We start from the raw sequence: 18477 nt of genomic DNA, 5'->3' as shown, positions 1-18477 counted from the left end.
AGTTGTGTTTATTTCTCACAAATGTTAGTGGCCATTAGGAGGAAAATGGTTTTCTTCATCAAATTAATTTTTTTAATGTTTATTTATTTTTGAGACAGAGAGAGAGAGAGAGAGAGAGAGAGAGAATGTGTGTGAGCAGGGGAGGGGAAGAGAGAGAGGAAGACACAGAATCAGAAGCAGCTCCAGGCTCTGAGCTATCAGCACAGAGCCCGACACAGGGCTTGAACTCATGAACCGTGAGATCATGACCTGAGCCAAAGTCAGACACTTAGCCCACTGAGCCACCCAGGCGCCCCTTCATATTAATTTGTGACATGCTGGAATATACAAGTTGAACTCTGAGGCTTACTGCTATTTCTGGACTCTATTCTACTGCATTGGCCTGTTTGTCTATCCTTAGAGAGCCACTACAGTCTTTCTTGCCTTATAGTCTTATAGCTAGTCTTGAAATCAGATGCCGTAAGTCATCCAATTTGCTTTTTCTCAATGCTTATTTTTAACCGTTCTAGGTCTTTGGGTTTCTATACCGTAGCTCCCCACTTACCCACGGTTTCCCTTTCCCAGGTTTCAGTTACTCTGTTACAGTCAACCACAGTCCAAAAATGTTAAATGTAAAATTCCAGAAGTAAACAATTCATGTTTTAATTTGTGCACCATTCTGGGTCGTGTGATGAAATCTCCTGTTATTCCGCCCCACCCAGGATGTGTCCCTTTGTCCAGTGTATCCACACTTTCTATACTACCTGCCTGTTAGTCACTTAGCTGTCTAGGTTATCAGATCAATTTTTGTGGTATCACAGTGCTTGTACTCAAGTAACCCTTATTTGAATTAATGGCCCCAAAGCACAAGAGTAGTGATGCTGGCAAGTTGACAATGTCAGAGAGAAGCTGTAAACTACTTCCTTTAAGGGAAAAGGTGCAAGTTACTGACTTCATAAGGAAAGAAAAAAAATCAGATTCTGCACCAGCTGCAGCTTCAGGCATTCACTGTGGGTCTTGGAACATATCCCTTACAGATAAGGGAAGGGGAACTAATGTACACATCTTAGAATAGATTTACCAATGAAAATTTAAAAAGCATGCTGGTATTTTGACTGGAATGGCATCACATCTACAGATACATTTGGGGAAGTTTGATGAAAGATGTTGAGTTTTCCGGCCATAGCCATAGCATCTCCATTTATTTAGATCTTGTCTTACTTCTTTCAGCAATGTTTTGTACTTTTCTACATAAAGGTCTCTCATATCTTTTATTACACTTATTCAACTAAGTATCTTATGTTCTTCAATAAACTATATTTTGCTTTTTGTTTCATTTACACTTGTATATTGCTCATGTAAAGGTATACATTTATGGTCAATTGATTTTTGATAACAGTGCCAAACCACCTCAGTGGAGATGAAAGTCTTTTGACGAAAAGTACTGGAACTGAGTATCTATGTGAGGGGGGAAAATGAACCTCAACCTGTACTTTATCCCACACACAAATATCAATTCTAAATGAATCACATACCTAAAGTTAAAAGTTAAGACTATCAAGCATCTGGAAGAAAACAGGATTTTCTATATAATCTTTAATCACTGAGCTCTGTTTAGTTCTGCACTAAAGAACATAATCTGTATGATGTTAGTCTGTTGACAGTTACTGAATGTTTTATGGCCCAACATGTGGTCTGAGTGTTTCCTGTACAATTGAAAAGCAAGTATATTCTGTGGTACAGAGTACAGAGTATCATTAAATCAGTTAGGGAAAGTTGGTTAATAGTGTTGTTTAATCTGGATTTCAATCCATCCAGAAAGTCCTCAGTATCATTGTAGGCTCTAATTTCTCTTTATCTCTGCAGTCTCTATCTGTACTCCCTTCATCCACCCATATCCATTCCCATCCCCATCCCATGCACCACACCCAGGTATGGAAAGTCATATAGCAATCTGGTCATCTAAAAAGGGCTTATTCTATCAGAAATTCAGTTCAGTACTTCCTTGCCTCCGCCACTCTTAGTCCCATAGGAAACTATTACTTTTATCTTGTCAAGGTTTTTCTTGCTGTTGCGGAAGTAAAGGCCTTTCGTACCCCTCTACATTCTAATTGCAATGAAAGTTGAAATTCTGTGTTTAATAATCTCTTTCCCACCTCCCACTTCACCCTCGTACTAACATACATGGCAATGATTGCATTCATTGGCTGTTTTAAAGACTTCAAGTGAGAAGTAGACAGGGTATAAATGGATGAATGCTGTGGTTTTGCAGCAAGTAGGATAACTCTTTATTTATAAAATAATCCCATTCTGTCAAATACTGCTAAGAAAAAACAAGAAGAGTGCATCTAGAAGGCATTGGGGCTTGATAGTGCATCTTCACTTGAAGTGCTTTAGTTATTTGAACTCTAGAAATTCCATGTCAGTTATCTTGTATTGCATTCCAAGAATTCCTTGCTCTCCCAATCCATTTGGTTCCTGAATTTCTGATACTAAGGGATACCATGTTATCTAAATCAATTTGATTTTCAAGTTTCAGAAAGCAAGTAGGAAGTTTGGATAATGGTTTATCAGAGACATTTTGTTCCTAAATCCAGATTATGACAGATACTTGTTTTCTTTCAATAGATTACTAGATTTTATTTACTAATTTATAACACTGCACATTTTAATTACCAATTCTGGGCATATTGTCTATTTATGTTCTTGTGGCAAGTTTTAACACTAGGATTATAAATTCAGAAAAACAGATAACTTGCTATCTCAGTCTGTGTCCTAAAAGAGTTCCTAAAACATTTCATAGATTTCTTCTATTAAATACATCTAATTTGGTGTCTTCCTTAGTAATAGCTATGTGACATTTAATTTTGGTCTAATTTTAAAATGTTCCTTTTGGGCTGCCTGGGTGGCTCAGTTGGTTAAGCATCAGACTTCAGTTCAGGTCATGATCTCGCGGTTCATGGGTTCGAGCCCCACATCAGGCTCTGTACTGACGGCTCGGCACCTGGAACCTGCTTGGGATTCTGTGTCTCCCTCTCTCTCTGCCCCTCCCCTGCTCATGGTCTGTCTCTGTCGCTCAAAAATAAATAAACGTTAAAAAAAATTTTTTTAAAGTTCCTTTTGGAGGAGAATCTATTAAGATTTTATATGTTTTCTGTAGTCAATTCTGATGTCAATTCAATTTCTTTATAAAAGTCACATACTTCATCTAGGTTTTCAGATATGGTATAAAAATATCTATAGTACTTTTAAGTTTTTTAATTGATATTAAAACTCATATGCTATTATATTCACCCTTTTAAAGTATATTGTTCAGTGGTTTTAGTGTATACACAAAGCTGTGCAACCCACTGTAATCTCAGAACGTTGTCATTATCCGAAAATATATAGTCCTTTCAAAATTAAATATGTAGTCATTTCAGTCTCTAATTCACACTGCTGTTCATTTATCATCCTTACTTCCCCACACAAACGACTAAAGTATGTCTACCTTTTTTCTGTCAAATAATCAGAGCTTTGGTTTCAGATCTTTTACTTCTTTCTTCCATTTATTTTTGCATAACTAACAATGCCTTTCTCTACCCACGTTTTAGACTTATTTTTGCTTGTTTAAGCTCCTTGGGTTCTATATTGAATTTATTAATGATGTCTCTATAAGAGATATACATGCATATTGGTTTATAAAGCTTCCAATACAACCTGCCATTCACAGGTTTTTCATTCATGTTCTCATTTTCATTCACATTTAAATAATACATATATTAAGGACTTAGTTCCTTAACCCATGTTAATCAATAGGGGGCACTAAGTTAAAATTCAGATATTTGATCGGTATCCTATTGTTACTGTTTCTTCCCCTGATTCTGGTAAAAAAAAAAAAAATGTGGCTTGTATGTTTTCTGCTTTGGGGGTAACTAATTACTAGGAAAAATATACTTATCTCTTCTTGTTTTTTGACAGCTGTCTTTTTAACTACTCATCATTATATCCACAGGGTTTCAGACTGACATTAATTTTTGTGCAGCATAGGAGATGAAGTCTGAAGGAAGACTATTCATACATTCTTTTTCTTTTCCTTTTAAATTTCCATGTGGGATAATGAGTGATGAGAAAAGCTTTCCAATACTTATTTCATTCATTTCTCTTTTTTCATTATGAATTCTTTGATTTAGACAAAGGTAAAGAACATGGTTAAAATCCTTTCCACAAATAATAATGAAGAAAACTATGAAAATGAGTGTATCATTGATGATAGTGGACTTTCACTAAACATTTACTATGTGATAGGAATAGTTCTAAGCACTTTACATTTATTAATTCATTGAATCTTCACAACAAACCAATACATATAGCATGATTATTTTTACTAATACATGAGAAAAAAAAAGTCACTAACATATATAAGTAAAAAGTAAAACCAAAACAAAACAAAACTAGAAGGATAAACACTTTGATAACAGTGGTTTAATTACCTTTCTAGTATGAGATTGGGATTAGAGTTGATGAAAAGGAGCAAAACAGTTTATGGAGAGAAAATGTGGATAATTTCAACAATTAAAACAGATGTTTTGGGGCACCTGGGTGGCTCAGTCAGTTAAACGGCCAACTTCAGCCCAGTTGATAATCTCACAGTTCGTGAGTTTGAGCCCCACATCAGGCTCTATGCTGACAGCTCAGAGCCTGGAGACTGCTTCAGATCCTGTGTCTCCTCTCTCTGTCCCTCCCCAACTCTCTCTTTCTCAAAAATAAATAAACATTTAAAAAAATAAAAATAAAACATATTTTAAAAGAAAGAAATATCCAAAGTTAAATTTTTGGCCATACGAATCAGGGCAGATTTCATAACTGCAAATGTTCAGATGCAAACAAAACATGAGTAATAAAGTCATTTTAAAAAGTCATAAAGTATATATATATATCATTTTAAAAACCTATATTTACTGAAATGGCAACCATATTTTTTTGGCATGATCAAAACAGGTGAAGGGATAACATGTATACCATGACTTCTTTAAAAATAAAATCTGGTAGGATTTGCTCTACCAACTTAAGAGTAGTCATCTATAGCTGGTATGATTACAATTAATCTTGGCTTTTTAGTTTCTGTTTTTCTGTCTTTCTGTTTTATGTAAGAAAGTATAAATTTGTAACATGAACAAATGATTAATACTGACTTCAAAACCAAGGATATAATTCCACAATTAAAAAATAACAAGGTCACACAATTTTAAACACTGTGATATTGGTATAAGCACAAATATATAGATCGGAGAAGAAAAACTACAAGCAAACATAAACAAGAATATAATGTGTCACCAAGAAGGCAGAACAAAATAATGGGGAAGGAAAGAATTATTGAAAAACTGCCCTTAGTACAGATTGGGGGACAGAGAATATGCAAATGTCAATTTAGAATCTTAATTCATAATTTAGAGTGAAATATATCTGGATTAAAAAGAAATATAAAATAAAATTTTAAAATAAAAAATAGTGAAAGGGTAACTATCAAATATGAATTTCTTTTCGTTTAAAATATGAGGAAAGTGACAAGAGCTTTAACTTTTATTATTCATCAGTGTGAATTCCTTGATGACGAATGAGATCTGAGCCACTACTAAATGCCTTCCCACATTCCTTACAGTTATAGGGCTTTTCACCACTATGAATTCTCAGATGTCGTGTAAGGTTTGAGCATTTATTAAAGGCCTTTCCACATTCATTACATTCATACGGTTTTTCATCTGTATGAATTCTCTGATGTTGAAAAAGTTGTGAGTTCTGAGTAAAGGCCTTCCCACATTCAAGACATTCAAAGGGTTTCTCACCAGCATGGATTCTCTGATGTTGACGAAGTTGTGAGCTCTGAGTAAAAGCTTTCCCACATTCCTTACAATCATAGGGTTTCTCCCCAGTGTGAATTCTCTGATGATTAGTAAGTGCTGAGCCACTACTGAAGGCTTTGCCACACTCCTTGCATTCATAGGGTTTTTCACCAGTGTGAATTCTCTGATGCTGAACAAGCTTTGAGCTCTGCGTAAAAGCTTTGCCACACTCCTTACATTCATAGGGTTTCTCACCCGTATGAATTCTCACATGTTGGAAAAGTTGTGAGCTCTTAGTAAAGGCCTTCCCACATACTTTACATTCATAGGGTTTTTCACCAGTGTGAATTCTCTGATGGTCAATAAGATTTGAGCAATAGCTAAAGGCCTTCCCACATTCCTTGCACTCATAGGGTTTCTTACCAGTATGAATTCTCTGATGTTGAGAGAGGTATGAGCTACAACTGAAGGCCTTTCCACATTCCTTACATTCAAAGGGTTTTTCACCAGTATGAATTTTCAGGTGTCGAGTAACATGTGAGCCACAACTAAAGAATTTCCCACACTCCTTACATTCATAAGATTTTTCACCAATATGAATTCTCTGATGTTGAATAAATTGTGAATTCTGACTAAAAACCTTTCCACATTTTTTACATTCATAGGGCTTTTCTTCATTATTAATTATTTGATGTAGAGTAAAGAATGTCTGTTGAATAAATGTGGGCATGTATTCATGAGTGAATATTTCTTGGCTTAAATGCCCACTTTGATATCCCAGTTGTTTTTCAAAGTGGCTTCTATATTCCAAAATGTCTCTAAAACTGGAGTACTCAAGGCCATGCTTTGTAAGTCCCATTATCTCCCTCTGGCATGATTCTATTTCATAAACTTCCTTCTTCAGAGATAATAACTTGTTTTCACACATTGATTCCAGATCTGAAAGAAAATGAAATGATAAATATTCTCCTCCCCCTGCCCCCCATTTGTGAAAAGTTAAACTTTTATAATAGAAATGGAAAAGTTAAAGTGAAAATAAGATCTGGTAGTGAATGACATACAGTTATCAAATATATCTGTTTAATCTGAAAATGGACCAAAAGAATGCATTGAAATTAATGAGATATAATGCAGAATGTGGAGGGAAGAGACTACAGAAACAGGAAACCACAATGATTCTCAAATAGTGATATGGATCAGAATCATAAGGAAAGGATGATAAATATACAATACTTGGGAATATTAAGAGATTACAAATTATATATACCTCTATATAAGCATGGATGTATGTGTGTATAAGAAACCACAGTGTACCATCATACTATCTGTATTACAAAAAGTGAATAATTTTCTAACCTCCGTTAAAGATTTCCTAAGAGGAATAAATACGTATAGGGGAAGATTCTTGGGCTCTGTGGTATCATAAAGAATAAATTTGGTCTTTGTCCCAGAACTTAAAAAGCCCTTGGAATTTCCTGAGTGATAGGAGTGGTTTTTTTGCTATGCTAATGAAGTGATTCATGGCAGATCCCTAGATAGCTACAGAATGGGGACTGGTCACCAGAAGGATCGAGCATGTTGTTAGAGGGTAGGGACTTTCAGCTACTTGACCTCTGGGGATAAGAGAGGAGCCAGAGACTGAGTGGCCAGTGACTCAATCGATCATGCCGAAGTAATTAAACTCTAAAAAACACTCTGGACACCAAAGCTCAGTGGAGTTTTCTGGTTGGTGAACACACTCGATGTGCTGGGAAGGTGACACACTTTGATTGCACGGGGAGAGGGCATAGAACCTCTGCATCTGGAAGCCCACTAGACCTTGCCCTAATATGTATCCTTCAGAGTAAAACTGCAGTTATAAGTATAGAGCTTTCCTGAGTTCTGTGAATCATTATAGCAAATTATTATACTTGCAGGAAATTATTATACTCGTGGAAATCCCCAAAAATAGCCAGTTGCTCACAAGTGTAGGCCTCTAAGAACCCCAAGACTTGCAGCTGGCATCTAAAGTGAGGGCAGTCTTTGGGTGCCTGGGTGGCTCAGCCGGTTGAGCATCCAACTCTTGACTTCAGCTCAGGTCATGATTCCAGGGTCATGGGATCAAACCCTGTGTCAGGCTCCACTCTCAGCATGAAGTCTGCTTGGGATTCTTTCTCTCTCTCCCTCCCCTGCTCATACTTTCACTCTCCCTCTATAATAAAAAAATTTTTTTTAATAAATTAACAAAGATATGGGGCACCTGGGTGACTCAGCTGGTTAAGCGTCCAACTCTTGGTTTTGGCTCAGGTCATGATCTCACAGTGAATGAGTTCAAGCCCTGCATCACACTCTGCACTGACAGCATGGAGCCTACTTGGGATTCTTTCTCTCTCCCTTTCTTTCTCTGTCCCTCCCCTGCTCTAGCTCTTTCTCTCTCTAAGATAAATAAATAAACATTTTTTAAAAAACTTAAAAAAAAGAAAGGGAGGGAGGGCAGTCTTGAGTACAACCCTACTGTGTTGTGGGGTCTGTGCTAACTCTGGGTACTTAGTATCAGAACTGCAGCACTCCCAGTTGGGGTGGAAACAGAATAGGTTCCAAAGTAAGGATATATTGGCCGCAATTTGAAAGAGAGAGGGCTAGCCACAAGGGAGAAGAACCTAAAGTAAGTCTAAGGTTTGGAACTAAACTGATGTGAGTAGCCTATAGGGAAGACTCAGAATATGTTATGTTCTAGTGATTCAGTAAAAATACTGCTTGCCTTGGAGTTTTGTGGTGCTGATCTCGTGAGAAGAGAGAGACTTGCTCATGTACCACTGCAGTGACTGACAGAGGAGGCAGCTAAAGTTTGAGGCAGACAGAAAGAAAAGAAGACAGTGCAAAATACTGTCATGGTGGGGCACCTGGGTGGCTCAGTAGGTTAAGCGTCCGACTTTAGCTCAGGTCATGATCTCACGGTTCGTGGGTTTGAGCCCTGCATCGGGCTCTGTGCTGACAGCCTGGAGCCTAAAGCCTACTTCGGATTCTGTGTCTCCCTCTCTCTGTTCCTCCCCCACTCACACTCTGTCTCTCTCTCTTTCTCAACAATAAATAAAGGTTAAAAATTAAAAAAAAAAAATACTGTCATGGAAAGATGACAGGAACCAGAAGCAAACTGACTGGAGTGGAATTCCAACTCTGACAGCCACTCACTGTATGTTCCTGGGCAATTATTTCATCTTTCTAAGTCCCCATCTCCTCTTCTACAAATGGGAGATAATCCTTACCTAATGATTACTGGGAGGGTAAGGAATAATGCATGTAAATGTCTTTGAGTAAAGTGCTCAGTATTTGATAGCTATTATTATGAAAGAATTTTTTACCCAAAATGGGGATTTTAGGCAAATAAAATGGAACCTAACGGACCATCTCAAGCCAGAAACAAGGAATCCATTCCAGCATAATCTTTTTCTTCTATCCCCATATGATCTTTCAGCAACTTTCATCTAGTTAAACTCCTAAGTAATTTTTAAAACTGTCCTCTTCTATGTCCACTGCCAATGAATGGCCTCTTCCAAACCAGAATCACCTCCTACTTAGACCACTGCAATAGCCTCCCAGCCCATCACCTCACCAAGTTCTCAGACTCTTTAATCTATTCAGCAACCAAAATTAATGTGGCCTGGCCTTCCACTGCTCAAAACCAAATTCCCCATACTCACTGGCAAAGGCTAAATGATCTCCAGTCTTTTTAAAAAAAATTTTTTTTCAACGTTTTTTTATTTAATTTTGGGACAGAGAGAGACAGAGCATGAACGGGGGAGGGGCAGAGAGAGAGGGAGACACAGAATCGGAAACAGGCTCCAGGCTCCGAGCCATCAGCCCAGAGCCTGACGCGGGGCTCGAACTCACGGACCGTGAGATCGTGACCTGGCTGAAGTCGGACGCTTAACCGACTGCGCCACCCAGGCGCCCCAATGATCTCCAGTCTTGACTCACACTCCTCTCTCGCTTGCTCATGGGCCCAGTAACACTGGCTTTCTTTCAGTTCTTCAAACACACCAAGCTTTCCCCTCTTAGCAGGGCCACACAGGGGTTCTTCCCTCTGCCTGGAGTTTTCTTTATATCTTAAATAGTAAGACCTAGCACTGAGCCTAGTACTACAGTAATTCTGAAATATTGATGAGCACAAATGATTTTTCACTATGTCTACATTAACAGTAAAATCAGGGCCGCCTGGGTGGCTTAGTCAGCTAAGTGTCCGACTTCAGCTCAGGTCATGATCTCACAGCTCATGGGTTCAAGCCCTGCATCAGACTCTCTGCTGTCAGTGCAGAGCATACTTTGGTTCCTGTCTCCCTCTCTCTCTGCCCCTCCCCAGCTTGTGCTTTATCTCTGTCTCAAAAATAAATAAAAACATTTTTTAAAAACCCACAACAGTAAAATGATATGAAAATATCTGTGATTTCCATTCATGTCAAAATCATAGGGACTCCTAATACTGCTATGGTTTGTTTCATACACCATAATAGGAAGATATGCTAAATTTCAATTAGAGGATACTAAATATAAAGATGCATTTTTTCTTTTCATCCAGGTTCATGGACTCCCTAAATTTTATCCAAAAGAATCCAAAATCAGCAACCTCTGAGTTAGAGTGATCCTTTAAAAACATGATGTCACTCCTCTGCTCAAATCATCTCATTCAGAATAGAATTCAAAGCCCGTACCAAGGCCCACCACACCCCAAGTCATCTGCAGGTATACCTACTTCCCACCTGCACCTAATACACAAACACAAACACATGTACATCCTGCTACTTTGCTGATCTCCTTTCACACAAGTCCCTCTTTGCTTATTTATTCTGCTCCAACCATAACGGGAGGAGCCAAAAAAGCTCCCAGGGACTTTGTTCTTCCTTTTCCTTCTGCCTAAATCTCTTCTACCAGATATTTACACTACTTGTTCCCTCACTTTCTTCAGGCCCTGGTTAAAATATTACCTCATCAAAGAGGCCTTCTCTACCCTCCCTTCATATCACTTACCACCATCTGACATTATGAATATATCTATTTTTTTCTCTCTCACCTTATAGGACATAGGCTTCAGAAGAGCAAAACTCTGAATTTTTTGTTCAGTGCTGTAATCCCAGCACAAGGACCAATGCTTACTAGACAGTAATGCTCTCCTGGAGCCTTTAAGATAAGGTAACACTTTATCCTAAATCTCTCTTCCTCTGCCACCTCTCCCTTTCCGTTATAGGCACAGACCTGTTTTTCCCAACACTGTCCATCATAGATGGTGACTACAATCACATACGAGACTCTCAACTACTATTTCAGTATAGATTTTCTTTTTTTTTCTTTAATTTTTTCTAATGTTTATTTATTTTTGAGAGAGAGAGAACAGGAGTTGGGGAGGGATAGATATAGAGGGAGACATAGAATCTGAAGCAAGCTGCAGGCTCCAAGCTGTCAGCACAGAGCCTGACGTGGGGCTCGAACCCACCAACCATGAGATCATGACCTGAGCTGAAGTTGGATGCTTAACCGACTGAGCCACGCAGGTGCCCCTCAGTATGGGTTTTCTACTTCTGCATATTTAGCCCCTGACTTTCTGCTAAGCTTCCTGATTCTCTTTACTAGATTCTACTTTTTTATGGATATTCTGATTTTTTATGGATATATTTTAGCCCTACTTTTTTGACTCCACTTCTTAGTAACATACATGATTAGCAAACTGCAGCACCTGGCAGACTCCCTTGCACAAATTAATAAATGAAAAACATTGGGTAAAGGAAAAACGCACAACAAACTGACAAAACAAGTCACTAACAAGTAATGTTAATGAAGACGAGTACTTGGAGGAGGGGCAGTGCACATACACACACATGTTTTTTGGGGGGGTGGTAACAGAAAACATTTAGAGGAGTCCAAGAGGAAGAAAAGCTAGCAAGAAACTGATTCTAAAATACAGGTAAGAGTTTTACTGGAGGGGAAGTAAAGGGCACCTTCTACCCGAAGTTACGAGGGGTGTCGGCAAAAAGTAGTAGAAAGAGTAGTAAGTGAGAGAAGGAATGAAACAGGTCATTTGTAAACTCATGCTAAAAGGACTTACTTTTTCCCCACAAGTCTAGATAACACCCAAAGGTGCTATTCCTTTACGGATCAGCTGTAGTGCCTTGCTCCCGCCCAATCATTTCTCACTCACCTGAACATAGGCCTTTTGTCAGCTCTCTGCCAACCATCCAGGGCTCTTTCCCTTGTTCCAATAAGGAGATGACTTGAGGCTTAGGAATGTAAAATCCTGCTCACAAGAAAAGATATGGAACATGGTTATGCGGTGGGTAAACCAGATCCAGAAATCAGATCCAGTCCCTTGATGACCAAAGAAGAGATGCCACTACAGGAACAGCCAGAGAAAGGATGACGCTTCAGCCACAGTCATTGCAGTTGCCCACTTCCAACTCTTCCTTTTCATTGCAGCTCAAACCATTTTTTTTGGGATAGGGAGCAGAAATTCAGCTGGTAACTTGAAAAGCAGCTGGGAAATTCACTGTGGAAAAGAAACATTCCAGAGGAGAACTCTAAATTACTGGTATAGGAGCCCTTACCCATTGACAGCAGATTGCTATAGTTCTCCAACATCACATCTCTGTACAAGTCCCTCTGACCAGAGTCCAGGCACTCCCACTCCTCCTGCGAGAAGTCTACAGACACATCACTGAACACCACTGAGCCCTGAAACAATAAACATATGTATTACTTGTGTAATAAGGGAGACAATTCAGAGGCTACTGCATTTGTATTGTGGGGTAAAGAAAATGAGCAATTACATTGGTATCACTCAATCATTATCTTTTAGGATCTTAAAAATAGATGCAAGAGTAATCAGTTTATTTTATAATAAAATATTTGGGGGTGCCCGGCTGGCTCAGTCAGTAGAGCATGGGACTCTTGATGTCGGGGTTGTAAGTTTGAGCTCCACATTGGGTGTAGAGATTACTTAAAAAAAACACAATCTTTGGGGCGCCTGGGTGGCGCAGTCGGTTAAGCGTCCGACTTCAGCCAGGTCACGATCTCACGGTCCGTGAGTTCGAGCCCCGCGTCAGGCTCTGGGCTGATGGCTGGGAGCCTGGAGCCTGTTTCCGATTCTGTGTCTCCCTCTCTCTGCCCCTCCCCCATTCATGCTCTGTCTCTCTCTGTCCCAAAAATAAATAAAGGTTGAAAAAAAAAATTAAAAAAAAAAAAACACAATCTTTAAAAAAAAAAAATCTAGGAATAAGAGGTGAAAGACCCATACTCTAAAACTATAAAACACTAATGAAAGAAATCGAAGAAAACAAAAACAAATGGAAAAGACATTCCATGCTCATGGGCTGGAAGAACAAATATTGTTAAAATGTCTATAATATCCAAAGCAATCTACAGATTTAATGCAAACCCTATCAAAATACCAACAGCATTTTTCACAGAACTAGAACACTCCTAAAATGTGTATGGAACCACCAAAGACCCTGCATAGCTAGCCAAAACAATCTTGAAAAGGAAAAAAATGCAGGTATCACAATTCCAGACTTCAAGTTATATTGCAGAGCTGTAGTAATCAAAACAGTATAGTACTGGCACAAAAATAGACACATAGATTAATGGAACAGAACAGAAAGCCAAGAAAGAAACCAATAATTGTATAGTCAATTAATATATGACAAAGGAGGCAAGAATATCCAATGGGAAAAAGACAGTCTCTTCAACAAATGGTGCTGGGAAAATTGGACAGCAACATGCAAAAGAATGAAACTGGATCACTTTCTTACACCATGCACAAAAATAAACTCAAAATGGATTAAAGACTTAAATGTGAGATCTGAAACCATAAAATTCCTAGAAAAAAATACAGTAGTAATTCTCTAACATCAGCTGAAGCAACATCTTTTTAGATATGTCTCCCGAGGCAAGGGAAACAAAAGCAAAAATGAACTATTGGGACCTTATCAAGATAAAAATCTTCTGCACGGCAAAGGAAACAATCAGCAAAACTAAAAGGCAACCTATGTAATGGGAAAAGATATTTGCAAATGACATATCCGATAAAGGGTTAGTATCCAAAATATATAAAGAACTGCTCTGACTCAATACCCCAAAAAACAAATAATCCAGTTAAAAAGTGGGCAGAAGATATGAACAGACATTTCTCCAAAGATGACATACAAATGACCAACAGACACATTGAAAAGATGCTCAACATCACTCATCATCAAGGAAATGCAAATCAATACTACAATAAGATATCACCTCCCCACACCTGTCAGAATGGCTATAATCAAAAACAAAAAAATCACAAGTGTTGACAAGGATATGGAGAACAAGGAACTCTCTTGCACTGTTGGTAGGAATGCAAACTGGTGTAGTCACTGTGGAAAACAGTATGGAAGTTCCTCAAAAAATTAAAAATAGGGGGCACTTAAGAATGGTAAAGGATTGGTGGGGCACCTGAGTGGCTCAGTCGGTTAAGCATCTGACTTTGACTGGGGTCATGATCTCGCGGTTTTTGAGTTGGAGCCACGTGTTGGGCTCTGTGCTGACAGCTCAGAGCCTGGAGCCTGCTTCAGATTCTGTGTCTCCCTCTCTCTCTGCTCCTCCCTTGTTCACACTCTGTCTCTCTCTCTCTCAAAAATAAACATTTTAAAAAATTTTAAAAAAATAATAGTAAAGGACTGGGACACCTGGGTGGCTCAGTTGGTTAAGCGTCCGACTTCAGCCTAGGTCATGATCTCATGGTTTGTGGGTTTGAGCCCTGCATCATTCTCTGTGCTGACAGTTCAGAGCCTGAAGCCTGCTTCAGATTCTGTCTCCCTCTCTCTCTGCCCTCCCCTACTTACATGCTGTCTCTGTTTGTCTCTCAAAAAATAAATAAATGTTAAAAACATTATTAAAAAAAAAAAAAAAGAATGGTAAAGGATTATCTGTTAGACTGAGGAGAAAAGGGGACCAAGGATCCTGCAGGGCAAACCTGATAGCTAGAAATGTCAGGAGTAGGAAAACAAATACATGACCATTAAAACATTTTTTTTTTTTTTTTTTTTTGAAACTAAATGTCAGGAAAGAAAAAGCATCAACTTACCTGGGCCATGGCTTTCTTTCAGTATTGCAGGAGAGGATCAGTTCTCCTTGGGGCTGTTTTCCTGAGAAAGGATAGTGTTTTGAGAAAGCAGAGCTGAGGAAGCAAAGAATGCTGTAGAAATCACACTGGCTTTCCAGCTTTCAGTTGACTACTCTGGGTCTTATAACTGTGGTTAGTGGGAGTATGGGATAAATCCGACTCCTTCAATCCCAGAAGCCCCAGCTTTAGCTACAGTATGATAGATCCTGGCTAGTGGATTCAAAAGAATATAGACTGAGATTTCCTCTCCTTCATCCGATTAACCCAGGTTCTTGCCTCAGCCACATGATTCAGGCCAGACTTTGTCCCACCTCAGTGATGTTGCTCTGAACCCAAGACACAGCTGCTGTGTGACCTGCCTGAGCAGATCCCTCCTCTGCAGCCCTCACTCAGGTCCCCTGGCACATTTACCCAAATGATACTGTTTGGCCAAGAACACAGTATGCTTCGATCAGAAGGACTAAGACTTACCTAATCAAGTCTTACTTCCCAAGCCCAAGATAGTCTGTCAACTTCCACCTCCCCAAGACAACCCCCCACCCCCACCATACACAAAGGCACTCGTCATTCTTCCCCTATAGCTCTTAAAAAAACAATTAATTTTGCTTATGTGTTTTTATCATGCAAAACAGTCAAAGTGTCAACTTTCATAGCTTTTGGGTAAGAAAATTTTTCTGACTTATGCATATTTATATAAACTTCTCTTTTTTAGGGGCACCTGGGTGGCTCAGCCAGTTAAGCATCCGACTTGGGCCCAGGTCATGATCTCACAGTTCGTGAGTTCAAGCCCCGCATTGGGCTCTGTGCTGACAGCTCAGAGCCTAGAGCCTGCTTCAGATTCTGTGTCTCCTTCTCTCTCTCTGCCCCCACTTGTGCTCTGTCTCTCAAAAAGAAAACATAAAAAAAATTTTTTTTAACTCCTTTTTTTTAACGCTTTTCAACACTTAGGTCTTTAATCAACTATTATTTTATTTTGGTATAATATTATTTAATAAAAGACTACAGTATAAGATTATAAATTTATGATATATCAGTTAAGAATCCTACTTAATTTCTCTCACAGAAGAGGCTGGCTACCCAAGTGTATCAAAGTCACATGTGAATAATATATCTGACTTAAAATTCACTATTATTTTCTATGCCACTAAGAAAGAAAAAAAAACTGTATAAGATATATCCTGACTTCAGATATGTTGAAACAAGGAGGGGGAAAAGTGAGCCTCACAGCAGGTGACTACAGCATTGATTTAAATGCTATGCCATTATTATAGATGATACATGTTTGGATTTATTTGTGGTTCTATTTTGATTCAGTGATCCATCCTTATTCTTTGGCCAGCATCACACTCTCTATTTACTATAATTTAAAAACTATGTCGTGTGTAATTTTAAAATATGTCTCAATAAAAGGCTGCTTCCATTACATACCTATTAGAATGGCCAAAATCCAGAACCCTGATAACACCAAATGCTGGTGAGGTGCAACAGGAACTCTCATTCATTGCTGGTGGGAACGTAAAATGGTACAGCCACTTTGTAAGACAGTTTGACAGTTTCTAACAAAACTAAACATCCTCTTATCATATGACCCAGCAATCACGCTTCATAATATTTACCCAAAGGAGCTGAAAACTTATGTCCACACAAAGACTTGCACACAGATATTTATAGCAGCTTGATAACTAATTCCCAAAACTTGGAACCTTTAGGAGGTGAATGGTTAAATAAACTGTGGCATATCCAGACAACAGAGTATCATTCAGTTATAAAAGGAAGTGAGCTATAGAGCCATGAAAAGATATAAAGGCAGCTTAGATGCATACTACTAAGTAAAAGAAGCCAATATGAAAAATGGCTCAGACTGTATTGTGGTAGGTCCCCTTCCTAAGGAAAGAAAAAAAACCCCTCAAGGCAATCTTGCTATTCCTGTACTTCACAACATCCCTAATGACCTTGTAACATGAGACCACTTAATCACACTACATGTTTGTGTGTTACCATATATGGGAGACAAAAAGTAAAAATATATTAAAAAACTGCGGCACGTGGCATTTGGGGCTCAGTTCTTTGGATATGAACCCAACTGAGCAGTGCCTGCAGGAGTAAAGTTGCTTCCTGGAAAGAAAAGCCTCAGTGTTACGACTCTGTGCAAGAATCCTGCTACAGTATGACTCAAACTATATAACAATCTGGAAAAAGCAAAACTATGGAGATAGCAAAAAGAACAGTGGTTTCCAGGGACTGGGAGAGGGATGAATAAGTAGAGCACAGAAGACTTGGAGGGCACTGAAACACTCTGTACGATACTATAATGATGGATACATGTCATTATGCATTTGTCCTAACCCACAGAATGTATAAGAATGAACCATAATCTGAACTATGAACTTTGGATGATCATGGGGTGTCAGTGTAGGTTCGTCAGTTGTACTAAATGTACTTGGTGGGGGATGTTGATAATGAACGAGGAGGCTTTGGGCATATGTGGGAAAACTCTGTACCTTCCTCTTGATTTTATTATAAGCCTAAAACTGCTCTAAAAAAAATAAAGTCTTTAAAAAACAAAAAACAAAAAACCTTGGACACCCTGAAGCCAGACTGTCTAGATTAAAAATAAATGGGGGCATATGGGTGCCTCAGTCAGTTAAGCATCCTACTCTTGATTTCAGCTCAGGTCATGATCTCACAATTGGTGAGACTGAGCCCCATGTCGAGCTCTGCACTGATAGCATGGAGCCTGTTTGTGATTTTCTCTCTCTCTCTCTCTCTGCCTGCCCCCAGCTCATGCTCTCTCTCTCAAAATACATAAACTTTTTAAAAAAAAATCCATAAAAGGGGCGCCTGGGTGGCTCAGTTGGTTAAGCATCTGACTTCAGCTGAGGTCACGATCTCGCAGTCCGTGAGTTCGAGCCCTGCGTCAGGCTTTGTGCTGACAGCTCAGAGCCTGGAGCCTGCTTCAGATTCCGTGTCTCCCTCTCTCTCTGACCCTCCCCCATTCATGCTGTGTCTCTCTCTGTCTCAAAAATAAATGAACGTTAAAAAAATCCATAAAAGACAGATTCTATGTGACCCCTGGGTGTCTCAACCGGTTAAGCATCCAACTTTGGCTCAGATCATAATCTCACGGTTGATGGGTTTGAGTCCCGCACTGGGCTCTGTGCTGACAGCTCAGAGCCTGGAGCCTACTTCAAATACTGTGTCTCCCTCTCTCCTGCCCCTTCCCTGCTTGTGCTCTCTCTTTCTCAAAAATAAATAAACTTATAAAAAAGATTCTCTCTCTGCCCCTCTTCCCCACCTGCACACGTTCTCTAAAAAAATTAAAAAATAAATATAAATAGGGGCGCCTGGGTGGCTCAGTTGGTTGAGCGTCCGACTTTGGCTCAGGTCATGATCTTATGGTTCGTGAGTTCAAGCCCCACATCGGGCTCTGTGCTGATGGCTCAGAGCCTGGAGCCTATTTGGGATTCTGTGTCTCCCTCTCTCTGCCCCTCCCCTGCTCCTGCGCTCTCTCTGTCTCTCAAAAATAAATAAATGTTAAAACATTAAAAAGTAATA

General features: G+C 39.1%; 1 protein-coding gene across 6 annotated transcripts in view; it reads right to left on the bottom strand.

The window, feature by feature from the left end:
• Positions 1 to 18477, bottom strand: part of ZNF383 (zinc finger protein 383) — a 101127-nt gene that overhangs the window by 71911 nt on the left and 10739 nt on the right. For 2 of the 6 annotated variants that reach the window (XM_040445686.1, XM_040445689.1), the window contains 3 exons: positions 14884 to 14944; positions 11971 to 12315; positions 4896 to 6740 (listed from right to left, as the gene is read on the bottom strand). In XM_040445686.1, the coding sequence (XP_040301620.1) occupies positions 5545 to 6740; positions 11971 to 12007 (1233 nt within the window). In that variant the 5' untranslated portion in view covers positions 12008 to 12315; positions 14884 to 14944 and the 3' untranslated portion in view covers positions 4896 to 5544. Of the gene's footprint in view, positions 6741 to 11970; positions 12316 to 12373; positions 12501 to 14883; positions 14945 to 16350; positions 16396 to 18477 lie in introns of those variants that run through there. The other 4 variants (XM_040445685.1, XM_040445684.1, XM_040445690.1 and 1 more) reach the window with 4 other exon arrangements.

This window comes from Herpailurus yagouaroundi, unplaced genomic scaffold, assembly GCF_014898765.1.
Source record: "Herpailurus yagouaroundi ecotype Mexico unplaced genomic scaffold, PumYag 194, whole genome shotgun sequence".
NCBI classification, from domain to species: Eukaryota; Metazoa; Chordata; class Mammalia; order Carnivora; family Felidae; genus Herpailurus; species Herpailurus yagouaroundi.
The sequence above is the reverse complement of the archived record's forward strand: the minus strand, read 5'-3'. Positions and strand labels throughout refer to the sequence as shown.